Source organism: Diplotaxodon limnothrissa, linkage group LG16, assembly GCF_057381915.1.
Source record: "Diplotaxodon limnothrissa isolate DT_005_m linkage group LG16, D_limnothrissa_male_GT1.1, whole genome shotgun sequence".
In the NCBI taxonomy this organism is placed as follows: Eukaryota; Metazoa; Chordata; class Actinopteri; order Cichliformes; family Cichlidae; genus Diplotaxodon; species Diplotaxodon limnothrissa.
The window spans coordinates 15,284,904-15,297,879 of NC_140611.1; the positions used below are offsets into that span (position 1 = coordinate 15,284,904).

The window sequence follows — 12,976 nt, forward strand, 5'->3', positions numbered from 1 at the left end:
ATTGTCTAACCATATAAAATCAAGCAATGTAACAGGTATATCGCTAACTGGCAAAGATTTACTCACAACACAATAGAGTATAAGAGAGTATACTTTTAAATAATTTTGGTGAACTGCTGCTTTGCTTTGAAACTGAAAATCTTTAAAGCTCATGTTGGTTTGTTGCATGTATAATCCTGCACCTCTTAAACCGTAACCACAAGCACTTCCACTAGAGGAGACTGTTGTGCTGAACTTCAGTCAATGCTATGTGGGAAAGCTGTTTTTCAGTTAAGGCAGCTGTGTATTGAAACCAGGGCTACAACTAAAACAAAATGAAGCAAAATGTGTCAAATTAACTAACATGTTAGCTGTCGGGGCTACTGCTGCTGCACTATCACAAGCAGTACCTGCAACAACTTGTAACAAGCCCTTGCAGTCACAGGAGTCTGCTGTTGTTAGCACTAGCCATGGATAAATGCAAGAGGAGGGACAGCAGTCCAAACAAGAGTATGAGGAAAAAAGAGTAAGCTGAAATTAACATAGTAAGAAAATAGATGGAGGAACATAATTAGGAAAGGAGATATTCAAGGATTCAGGTAAAATTAATGGTGACTTTGATCATGAGCAACTAATAGCTTTTAATTGTAACATGCTGGAATGCCACAAGGAGGTCATTAGAAGGAAGTGAACATGATTTATTGATGTACAGTTGAGTTTGAGGTTTTTGGCGGTTAGACTCTGATGGCCATCACAGCAGAATGGAATCCCAGCTTTGACAGGGATTAGGGCAGGATCCCTCTGTGTCTAGATGCTAGTGTGGAGATGAAGATGGAGACTTGAATGAAGCCTGAGTGACGACGTAGAAGTGATGATGTGGAGGAGGAGGTTTGCACGAGGTTTCTGCAAGGAAGAATGACAGATGCACAGTGTATGCATTAATGTAAAACACTAACACAGTCACATTAATAGCTGCATTTAGACATTTCTGGTTTGTTACAGATTTCAATAGAAAAAAAATTGGTTGCTGTCTGCACTGCCGATAAAGAAGTCTCCCAGGGAACATAATATCTGCTCTATTCCTCCAGAAATAAATACAGTGGTGGGCTGAGCCATTAGTGTGTTTAGCCAAACAAAGACAGCAAAGGCTTCAAGATGCTGCTGCCTTGTTTTTAGGTTCAAAAGAACTGCTCAACAGATTTCTAGAGGCATCAATTATATAATTGTTAACACTGAATTGAATTGAGTTTAGTCCAAGCTCAGTGTGGTTCAGTGGGTATTAAAACATGTGTAACCGCCCGATTCGGCAAGGAATGTAAGGAAGTAACACCAGAGACTGCCCCAGTCCGTGCGAGAGGTTCGGGCTTTATTAACATTGGCAATCATAAAACACATACAACAGAAAACCGGCTGGGTGCCTCAGCGCCTCACAAAGATGTCCCCTCTCACTTGTCACGTTTTCCTCCTTATATAGCTGCACCGAACCTTATTCTTCATGTCATTGGCTCTCTTCTTAGCCCTGAGCTCCGAGGCAGCCACTCCTCAGCGAGCCCAGGCCCATAGGAGCTTCGTTACTAGAACCCACCTCCTCATGCTCCGTCTTGGCCATAACAGCATGGCTAAATAACAGAATGCAGCGAGAGTGTATATAATTTGAAATAATTTTAAGGAAATTTTGCATTTGCTTTGACAATGTTGTTTTATGTAATGTTGGCTTATTTCATAAAATCCTAAACCTGGCACCACAGCCTCTTTGACATTTCTTTTCCACTTAGCCACCTGTAATAAGGGATTTTCCCCCATAAAGGAATAAAACTGGACTTTTGAAAATATTATTTTATTTTGAAATTGGCAAAAAAAAAAAGGCAAAATGATGTGCAAGTCTGCAGTCTTTGAGCTGTGCAACATTTAATGAGGTTAGGACCAAGCACCAGAGGGGCGAGAAGATGGGTGGACACAGTCAGTCAGCATCTAAAAGGCGATTCTCAACTACTCTTGCCTCACACAAATACGAATCCATATCCCATTTAAACCAAAATGTAATTAAAACAGAATGCAGTGATTTGCAGATGTCATAAAACCACATTTTGTATTTACAATAATGCAATAGTGAGTGCTGCTGTAAAAGAACCATTAGTGGCAGTATTGCATACTTCACACCAAAGTTTAATGAGGTAAAAACTTTGAGGTAAAATTTTCCATTACACCCCTAAGGATTGGTTATATCCAGTATGAATCTCGGAATCGAGTCGGATCAGCAGCAGAAAGGATGACTTGATATCTTAAACATGGCAAATTCTGTGGGCCCTGCTATCATCCAAATTATATCAGTAGCTGAGCAGGGGAAATCTCTCACTGGGGAATTCAAAGTGAATCTTCAGATTCACAGAATCAGAATAAATTAATTTCTAACTTGTCCTGAGCACACGATGGACGGTAAAGAGTGTGGGAGAGTGAGAGCAAAAAGCTCCTCTGTGCTTGAATGAAAACAGTGTAACATTGTGTGTGTGTGTGTGTGTGTGTGTGTGTGTGTGTGTGTGTGTGTGTGTGTGTGTGTGTGTGTGTGTGTGTGTGTGTGCGTGTGCATGGACATGTTTCTGTGTGTCTCTGTGTATCTGGATCAAACTAAACACCACACGGGAGTTAAGCCTTTGTGTTTTGTAATTAGAGAAGTAAAGCTGTGCTCTTAATTCAGTTTTGTCTCACAGTCCTGCACTCTGGGTCCTCACCCTGCCTGTTACACCCAACTTATTGTGAGAGAAGATAGTAAGCAGTAAGATCGACCCAGCAGAGTTGGTGAGAGACCGGCAGTGATCAATAATTTCTTTTATAGAAGAAAATAAGGGGTGGGGGTCTCAGCAAGCCCCAGACCATGCGCCCCCATAATATGGGACTTGGCTCTTGGGGACCTCAGCGTCTCTGAATCTCCTCAGCTGCTGCCCTCCCTCGGACCGATCTTCCGGTGATGAAAGTGGGCGGTCTCTGCTTCACATCTGCTGTTCATCTCCAGCCTCTTCATTCGTCTGCTCTCTTCAACCACCGCAGAAGTATCTGAGCGAAGCGGCAGAAGGCGGGGTATGTAGAGGTTTTTATTTCAGCCTTTTTATTTCTCCCTTGTATTTTTTCAGTGCTGAAAAACTAATTAAAAAAACATCTGGAGGGCCTTCTTTATAAAATTATCATTGAATTCATGCCTTCTTTTGAGCTCAAGTTATGCACACTTGAAAGGTCCATAACCATTTTTAATGTCACTTCAAATTTTGTAGTTTAAACCACAAGTGTATGTTACCGCAGTCTGTTTGACATGCACTACCTTTCACATCCTACATACAAAACCCCCCAAAACAAAACATGTTACATGTGTTTACACCTTAATAAACAAACAGCTAACTGATCTCATACTTGGGCAAACCTGGGCAAACACCCCATTTATTCAATCCATTGTGGATTGTAAATATATGCGAGTACAACAACATTCTAGAGTTTCCGATTTGTACTCTACTTGTAACTGTAATTGTAACATAGGTACATATTTTTTGCAAGTACTTGACTCAGTCTAGTAGATATCAAAAATCTCAAACACATCCCTCTATGCTTCATCAGGCACGGTATTTTACCAAAATAACAGATACTAAAACTAACGAGAACTTCTCAATATTTTTTCTTTTCTTTTCTTTCCAAGGTCACAAAATAATTTGGAACTAAAATGTTTTTTCACATCTAGTTTTAGTTTTCTCTTAGAAAAGCTGTGAGAGAGATAAAGGTTATCTTATCTGTGTAAAAATGAAGCAACATGTTAGCAGCTGCACTGTCGACAGTAATGTCAGCAAACTAGTAAGCCCTCGCAGTGACAGCAAGCTGCTGTTATTAGCATTAGCTGAGAAAAAGTGCAGGAAGAGGAATCACATTTTCAACAACAGCGTGAGGAACAGACAGAGGAAAATAGAATCAATGTGGTAGGAAAATAGATAAAGAGACATATTTAAGAACGGAGCAATTCAAGTAAACGAACGGCTATTTTAATCATGAGCAGCTTCTAATAGCGAAAGTGTAACTTTTAAGTATCACATGCTGCGCTGGAGTGAAACTAAGATGTCCTAACTGAACAATAGCTGTACTAACCTGATAAAAAAGAAACTTCAGTATCAATAATCAAAAAATTTGAAACATATAGGGAGAGAGCACAGAGCCAAGGACTGATTGTACTTGACGAGAAATACCAGGGACGATTTTTTTTTGTGTCCCAGACATGTCTGTCACTTTGCTGCTGAAACTCTCTGATGTGACTATATCCTATCATTCATACTTGCTCAGCAATCATTGAGTGCCCATCTTATTAACAGATGCAAGACTAATATTGCCACATATCAATATAATAGTGCTTCTAAAAAAATCTCTAGAGGAAAGAGGACAAACAGGAACTAGAATACAGTCAGAACAATGTGTAATAAAGGCTTTTGTGTAGCTGAAGGATTACATAGAGCCAGAATAAGATGATATGGAGCATTTCACTCACTAAAGTTAGCTTGACACAGAAGTAACAGTCTTAAAAATGTCCATTACACAAGGCTGACAAATCTTCAACTGAGGTAAATAACTGAGAGTAAAACAGTTGAAAATAAAATCCTGAGAATTTTCTGTATTTATGTAGATTCTATCATATTGAGAAGCCAATTAAGCAGACAAGGCAAAAAAAAAGAAAAAAAAAGAAAAAAGAGACTTTATTATTATTAATATTTATTTTGGAAAGGGATCCAGTATTACATTAATATGTCTATACATACTTCTAGTGTCTGGCATACAGCTTTCATCAGAATCAGCATACTTTATTAATCCATAAATTAATTAATCCCTGCATGTTATGTAAACATTTCCGGTATACACAATATATACACAGCTTGAGAATATGTCCAGTTTCAGTGGTGACATAACTGCACAAACTACACATGAAATATGTAACTTCCACTGAAACCAGTGATAATTTGACTTTTCACATGTCCTCTGCTGCAGAGCTCTCAGAGATAATTCGTATCTGCATGCAATGGAGGAAATATATTTGAAACTTGATAACCCAACATCTTCGACAAATCACAGGGGTAAGAAAGAAGTGACAGAAACAGGAAGAGGTTTGTTCATATCTCTTATTACTCTTGTATATTTTGGTGGGATTTTCAGACTCCTGGTTTTTTCCCCCCTTTTCTCTTTTCAGGTCGAAGGAGCTCTAAGAGGAGTTTCTGTTTAGTTGGTATTCTCTCTCTTTGCCTGTTGGGTGCTTTCCTGCTGGCTAGACTGATCACTTTTGGTATTTCCTGTGAGTTGGATTGTTCATAAATATTTCTTCTAATTTACAGTCCCAAAATAATAAATAGTTTTCTAATGCAATTCTACTGAACTTTAACAAACATGGTAACATTCAAATCAAGAAAGTCTCACAAGTTCAAAATTTATAAATAATTTTAAGAGGACAAGATCACAGTAATAATGGTTCTTTATTCACATGCCAGTATAAAACTGACAAACATATTTAACATGTTTTAAAGGCAAACTTTTTGTTTAACTCTAAAATACATCTGAAACAGTCTCAGGATGAATGCATGAGGTCTTTTGAGTTTCAAATATATGAATATTTATCTTTATTTCAGATCACAACTGCTTACATGATTCAGCTGATCATCTGCCAGAAATAAAGAAACAACTTTCTTCAATGACTGAGGAGAGAGACCTGCTGACTGAAAAGACCAAAGAGCTGAAAACGCTGCTATGTTTGTCCAATCAGTGTGAGTTGTATGAAATGTTTTGTCTTAGTAAAAAGCTTTAGTCGGGAATTCAGTGGTTCAGTTTTTTCCTGCTTAACATAAATTACTATTGGGAATCATTATTAATATCTATTTATATGAACAACTGTCAATACCTTTGCATCTATGCTTTCAACATATAGCTTAAAATTTTAATTTGAATTTGAATTTGAATTGCATTGGTGCATCTTGTACTCATTACAAATTCACATTTATAAGGAAGTTATGACTGAACAAAATGACTGTACCATCATTATTTAGTAATTTCAAAACTTTATGAATCCAAAATAGAACTTAATGTTTGTTAATGAATTTTATTCATTTTTAATCAAGTTTTCATGTGCAAACTTTCATTGTAGCAAAACAACATTTAACAAATACAACGAGCATTAAACTCCAGAAAGTTGATTCTGTTCATCTGGACGTAGCGTTTTAGTGGGAGAATCTTTTTGTCACTGATCCAAGTGACTTCTGCTTCAGTCTCAGCTGACTGCAGGTTTCCCCAGCTTTATCAATAATGACCTGAACTAGTGCCACTGATTAAAAATGGGCCTTCAGGTCAGGTTCATGGTCATTAATATGCAACTTGTAATGACCATTGATCAGTGAGCATAAAAGAAAGCTGAAGTGTTTGTGTTAGCTGCCAGTCTTCTTACTCCTGTATTTTCTCCTTTTTAACTCTATATCTTTAAAACTGTTAACTATTCAGTTGCTCTTCTATTTGGTGATGATTTGTGTTTCAGTAGGGATGCATCTATTCACTATCATATCTCTTTTGAACTACATGTTTCACCTTCAGTTGTTGCTGTATCTTAAATTCATTTGTGGTAGGTAGGTTTAATCACATTACACAAAGATTTATCAGGCTTTTACCCTAGTAGTTCACTGACATATGGAAACTGGCAATTTTAGTATGTAACAGTGTCAGTGTGGAAAGTCAGGGTTGCACGAATTAGGAAAAACTTAAGTCTCATTTAGTCTCAAACTTTAAAGCAATAAAGTTTGAGTGAAATTAGCACTTTCTTTATTTGAACTCTATAAAATTTTAAATTATTAAATATAATAAATTATGATTATTATTATTATTAATTATAAACATTATATATATTTTTTTAAATATGCATATAATTTCCCAATGACAGAAAAAGATTGACGTATTACAATAGATTTCTATACTGACAATTTTGACATCAGCACAAACGTTCTTTGAAATTAATATGGATACCATTACTGGAGATTTCTTGGACTTTTCTTTTTGGACTGTGGGAGGAAGCTGGATTACCCAGAAAGAACCCATGCAGGCTCAGCGAAAACATGCAAACTTCACACAGGTCTTGGGCAGATGTCTGGATTTGAGACCAGGACCTTCTTGCCCTGAGGAAAAAGTGCAAGACACCACCATGCTGCTCAGGGCAGGTTAAATTGTGCAGGGACCATATCATCAGCGACGTGGTCACTCCAGCCAAGACCATAACATTTTAGTGGGAGAAAATGGGTCACAGCACATTTTTTTTGGTAAACAAAACAAGTTCACGTCATCTTTTGAATCCTCAGCAGGAAATGTGTCCCACACACTTTGTTTTTAGAATAACTTATGGGAGTGGAACTGTTCTCTGTTAATATAAAATAAATTAGGTATTAAAACTGTCACCATGTTAAATACAAGCAGACAAATATAACAGTCAGTAAGTGAATAGACTGTGCAAAAATCTTTGTGATCAAGACTTTGGAGGATTGAAATTAAATAGAGCTTGAATGAGCATCATTATAGAGTTCTTAAAGGATCTTTCCTTCCACCAGACAAAACATGTCCTGTAGGATGGAGCAAGTTCAATCATAGATGCTATCTCCAATCGGAAAGGTCTGATTCGTGGGATGCAGCCAGAAAGAACTGTACAGACGAAGAAGCCGATCTGATAGTCATTGACAGCCCCGAAGAAGAGGTACAGTGTGTTATTGTGTTTGTAAATAAACACAATAGTTCAAATTCTTAATTTTTTCTTCCTAAAAGTGTTTCTCATGAGCGTTTGAACGTTTAATCAACACATATCTAAACACAAAAACCTGAAATAACTGTAATTCAATGTAGAAAACTGTAACTCAGTGTAGAAAACAACTTACAGACACTTTCTGTGGTTCTATATGGAATTTGTCTTAGCTGAATAGTTTCATTCTTCAAAAACTTTGGTGAACATGTGAATTTTAAAACATATTTATAGAACTAAAGTGTGTATATTATATGGGTCCTTATTTAAAGAAAGAATAATGAAATGTGGTGGTTTAGCAAAGATAGGAAAAACAGAATATTATAAAATGCTAAAGAATGCAGGGATGCAGCATACAAAGGTTCTTCCACTGTTACTTTGCAAGAGAGCAGTTACTACCAGGCGGATGGGAGTCTGTAGCCAAAGTGCCGGAGTGGCAGAAAGTCCAGGGATTTGAAGCATTGTCTTGCATGGTAAATGATGTCAGACAACTTTTGTGCCACGGATTAGCAAGTCAGTGGTGTCACTCAATAAGTCATGACAGTGACTCTTTTGCAGTAATCAAAACAGCCGTTTTTTTGAAACTTGGCAACGATGGAAATGACTGTACCAAAACCAACACCGTGGTCCCAAAATCTGGCAAAAAGCAATAGACCAAGGATCTGGTGTACTATCGCCTTGACATCCTCTATTGTTGTGTTGTGTTGCATACAAATACAGCACTGCTATACAACCTCACTAATATTAGGGTGGTACTCAGTCCAGTTTTTGTGTGGCGTCAGAACTACTGGGACACCGCTGCCTGGAGGGGAAAACAATACAGGAACGATTTAACTGAAACTAGAAACAACTTGGTAAACTTTACTGTGTGATGCAACATTAATGTGACAATTTAATACCTTTTCTGGTCCTACAGCATAAATAACCAAATAAATAAAAAGATACGATTTGCATGTGGTAATTCGTTTGAGTTAGCAATGTAGTGCTTACCTTCGCTTTAACTATGAACAATTTCTTGTTCTTCACTTCCCACAATGCAGCATTATTTACCCATCCAGATTGTATATCACAGAATAAAACTGGTTCAAAACTAAAATAAAATGTTTTATCCTCATGTTAAACAGACTTTCCTCTCTACAATCATCAATGAACAAACTTGGATTGGTTTGAATGACAAAGAACAGGAGGGAACATGGAGATGGGTAGATGGTACTCCACCGACTCTGATGTAAGTCTTCACTTTGGTTCATTTTTGTTACTCTAATTACATTTTCAAATCAAAGTTGTTGAATCCACAGATGCATGCAGAATTGACATGAATGAAGTAATAAGATAATGTTGTTGTGACTGACCTGCTAGGTACTGGGCATCGAGTCAACCTGATGATGGTGGAGATGAGGACTGTGCTTATGTCAGGAATCACGGCAAAAATTCTTGGATGGACTTTCGATGTTCAGCTTCTTTTCATTGGATCTGTGAAAAAACACTAAACTGCAGTACAGTTTACTGACAATGACCTATTATTAAATTTTTTGCAGTTTTTTCTATCATTCTATTTTAAGTTTAGTCTGTTTTATTCTGTTATACTTTCAAATGTATACCATACGTGCATCTACTGGGAGGCTAAGGGGTAGCACTGGCAGCTGCCAGTATTTTTATTCTAGTGTTTACAGTGTTGATTTTTGTGTTTCTTGAATTTTTGAATTGTATTTTTATTTAATTGCCATTGCTTCATTTTCTGTGATAAAAACAAAATAATAGTTCTAATAAGAATTATTAGAAGAATAATTATTATCATTATTGAGTCTCAAGAGAATAGATTTTGCCCAGATCTTTATGATCAAGCCATTGGAGCAGTCCAGTTTATAGCTAGCTTAAATATATTGTTTGTAATTTCTTGTAGAAAAGACATGTTCTGGAGGATGGAGCGAGTTCAACTGTAGCTGCTATATCCGGTCTCAAAGCTCTGGTTCCTGGGATGCAGCCAGAAAGGACTGCAGAGACAGAGGAGCAGACCTGGTGGTTGTTGACAGCCCTGAAGAACAGGTACTGTGTTTATGCCTGTGTGACTTATTGTGTTTGTAAATTAATAGTGAAATTCAAGCTCCTTATTTTATGTAAATAATGTCGCCCTCTTTTAAAATACATGACAACGATTCAACACATATATCAGATCAGATTATAAACATAAAACCCAAAGTTGTTTTGTGGGAAAAAACTCATATGACCACATAGTTTTCTGTGATTGTGTAAATGACTTAATGGAACCTTCAACTTAAAAAGTGTTACCACAATTAGGATGAAATAAAAAAAGATGAATATGAGGATTTCAAATCAAATTTATTGTACCACAATGACTCAGAAATATACACAGACAAAAACATTAAGGGGGAAATAACCTGTCAATGGAGAAATAAGAAAGTATGGTGGTGTATAAAGAAAAAGGAAATCATAATATAGGAGGATTCTGAAGAATGCAGGGAATGCAGTCAATGGACCTTTAAGAGTCCACTGACAGAACATAGTACCATTTTAACCAGTCTTTTGTTGACAGTGTCAAAAGATTTTGGTGGCAATGACTTATAACATGTTAAAGAAAAAACGTGACAAATATATTAAAAGTTTTGAATGAGTTTCAGCAAAAAGTACATCAACTAAAATTGTGGTTCAAAACTAATATAAATTGCTTTTACTCCATATGAAAAAGACCTTTCTCTCTATGATCACCACAAAAAGAGTTTGGCTTGGTTTGACTGATGAAGAACAGGAGGGAACATGGAAATGGGTGGATGGAACTCCACTGACTCTGTCGTAAGTCTTCACTTTGGTACAGTTTGTTACTTTCATTAAGTTTCCAAAAGAAATGTGTTAAACATATACACACTACTGGTCAGAAGCCTGGACATTCATAGTTTTGATGCCTCCAGTGAGAATCTGCAATGTACAATAGTCATGAAAATAAAGAAAACCATGAAAACCATTAAACTTTTGACTGTTAGTATATAAAACACACTGGTGAACTTACATTTCAGTGGGTTGAGCCAAACTGCAAGGTCAAAAGCTTAAAGATGTACACTAATGACTTGTTTAGACAACATTGGTTAGAAGTTGCTTTATCAACTATGACGTCTTGCTTTGATCTCCATATGAAACTTTGTTATCTTAAAAAAGCCCTGTCACTACACACCAAACATCTGATTTTTGTCTCAATAATAAAAACAAGCTAATATTATGGTTATGGACCTACTAGGTACTGGGGATCGACTCAACCTGATAATGGTGGAGAAGAGGATTGTGCTCATGTCTACAGTGGTGAGGACATGACCATGAATGACTGTTCATGCTCAACTTCTCTTAAATGGATCTGTGAAAAAGCACCAGACTACTGTATTGTTTCTTGAAGATCTTTTACTTGTTACTTCAGTGGAGACTTTCAGAGAGAAATTATTGAACACCAGCATGGCTGCATATGTTTAAATTTTGGGTTTCTGTTTGGTTTTTATTGCAGTGTTTTAAAGTTTTGATTTTTGTGTTTGTTAACAACGTATACTAACTTTGTGTTAGTCAAATGTTACATGAAAATGAACAATGAGACAAAACATTTTGAGCATGCAATTTATTGAAAACAAAGCTTATACTGTATGGAACTGTTGTCCTTTTTTATAAACTTCCCTTGCCATCCTGACCCAAAGGTTCTCAATTGGATTTAGATCAGGGAAACGTGCAGGATGGTTCAAAACAGTGATGTTATTGTCCTGGAAAAAGACCCTTGTCCTGCAGGCATTCTGCACTGCAAAGGTAGCATTGTCCTGTTGAAAAACCTAGTCGTTACCACAAAGATGAGGGCCCTCAATCATGAGGGATCCTCTCTGCAACATCTGGACATAGCCAGTGGCCGCTAAAGGAAAAAGCATCCCCCGCCACTGTGGCACATAGAAAACATCTCAGGTGGGATCTGCTTGTCATGCCAGTAACGTTGGAAATCATCAGGACCATCAAGGTTAAATTTTTTATCAGAGAATACAACTTTCTTCCACCTTTCAATATCCCATGTTTGGTGCTCCCTTGCAAAGTCCAAATGGTCAGTTCTGTGGCATTCAAGGAGATGAGGCCTTTAGCGACATTTTTTGTTTTTGAAGTCCTTCAGTCTCAGATGCTGTCTGATGGTTATGGGGCTGCAGTCGGCACCAATAACAGGCTTAATTTGGGTCGAGGATCGTCCAATTGTCATGAACCGTGTGTGGCAGGCAGGATTGTACCCAAATGCAGACTCACAAACAGGATTTGAACACAAAAACTCAGCTTTATTGCTGGTACAAGATAATACAAAAATTAGACTGGAAATCTAGAAATGGAACTATGAACAGGAGACAGCCGGGTATGAGGGAGACACTGACATAAATACACAGAAGGATAATGTGGGAAGTGAGAACACACAGGGACTACAGCTGACATGAATTAACATGACGCCACAGGGGAAGCAAGACTAGACACACCAAACATGGAAACACTTGACTTTCATAATAAAACAGGAAACGGAGGAACATGGTACAGGAGTGGAGGAAAGGCAGACAAGAGAGACAGAGGGAGCACGAAGGAGCACAAGGGAGAAAGAAAGGAAACGAGAGAGACATGATAGACTGGGCAAACATGGATAAACATGACAAGCAGGGGGGAACAGAATGAAACACGAGGAGGGAAACAAAACACAAGAACTCACACAACAAATATAAACACAGAGACATAAAGGGCAAAGACACAAGAGAGAATCTAATAGTCTAATAATAGTCATTTATAATAATAATAATAATAATAATAATAATAATAATAATAATAATAATAATAATAATAAAAAGATAAACAGAAAAACCTGGGCACTACAGAATAAACTCAAGACTAACAAAATGGGCTTAAATCATAATACAAAATGACATCAGAACACAAGAAAACTCAAAATGCTGGATCAGTGACCCAGGACCATGACACCAGTGTCTTGACAGACAGCCAACTGAATCTGCCGGCTCAGTGTTGGTGAAATTTTTGGGGGTCTTTAAGTTGACTTTTTTGTTCCATAACCCTTAATCTTTAAAGAAATTCCAAAGTTCCACCTCAGCAGCATAAGACCCGGCTTATGCACTTGAACAACCCGACCACATTCAAAAAGAGAAAGCTTTTTTTTTTTGCCTTTGCTATCAGAACATCGTGAGATTGTGATTA

At 37.2% G+C, this 12,976-nt stretch overlaps 1 protein-coding gene across 1 annotated transcript; it reads left to right on the forward strand.

Moving 5' to 3' along the window:
• Positions 1 to 449: 449 nt before the first annotated feature.
• LOC146615895 (C-type mannose receptor 2-like) lies at positions 450 to 11,661 on the forward strand. The gene is made up of 11 exons (XM_085374267.1): positions 450 to 505; positions 4,990 to 5,075; positions 5,189 to 5,290; positions 5,622 to 5,741; positions 7,575 to 7,717; positions 8,884 to 8,987; positions 9,119 to 9,255; positions 9,663 to 9,805; positions 10,467 to 10,570; positions 11,010 to 11,146; positions 11,540 to 11,661. Exons 1-11 carry the CDS (start codon positions 450 to 452, stop codon positions 11,659 to 11,661), a joined length of 1,254 nt encoding a protein of 417 aa, XP_085230393.1.
• Positions 11,662 to 12,976: the final 1,315 nt, after the last annotated feature.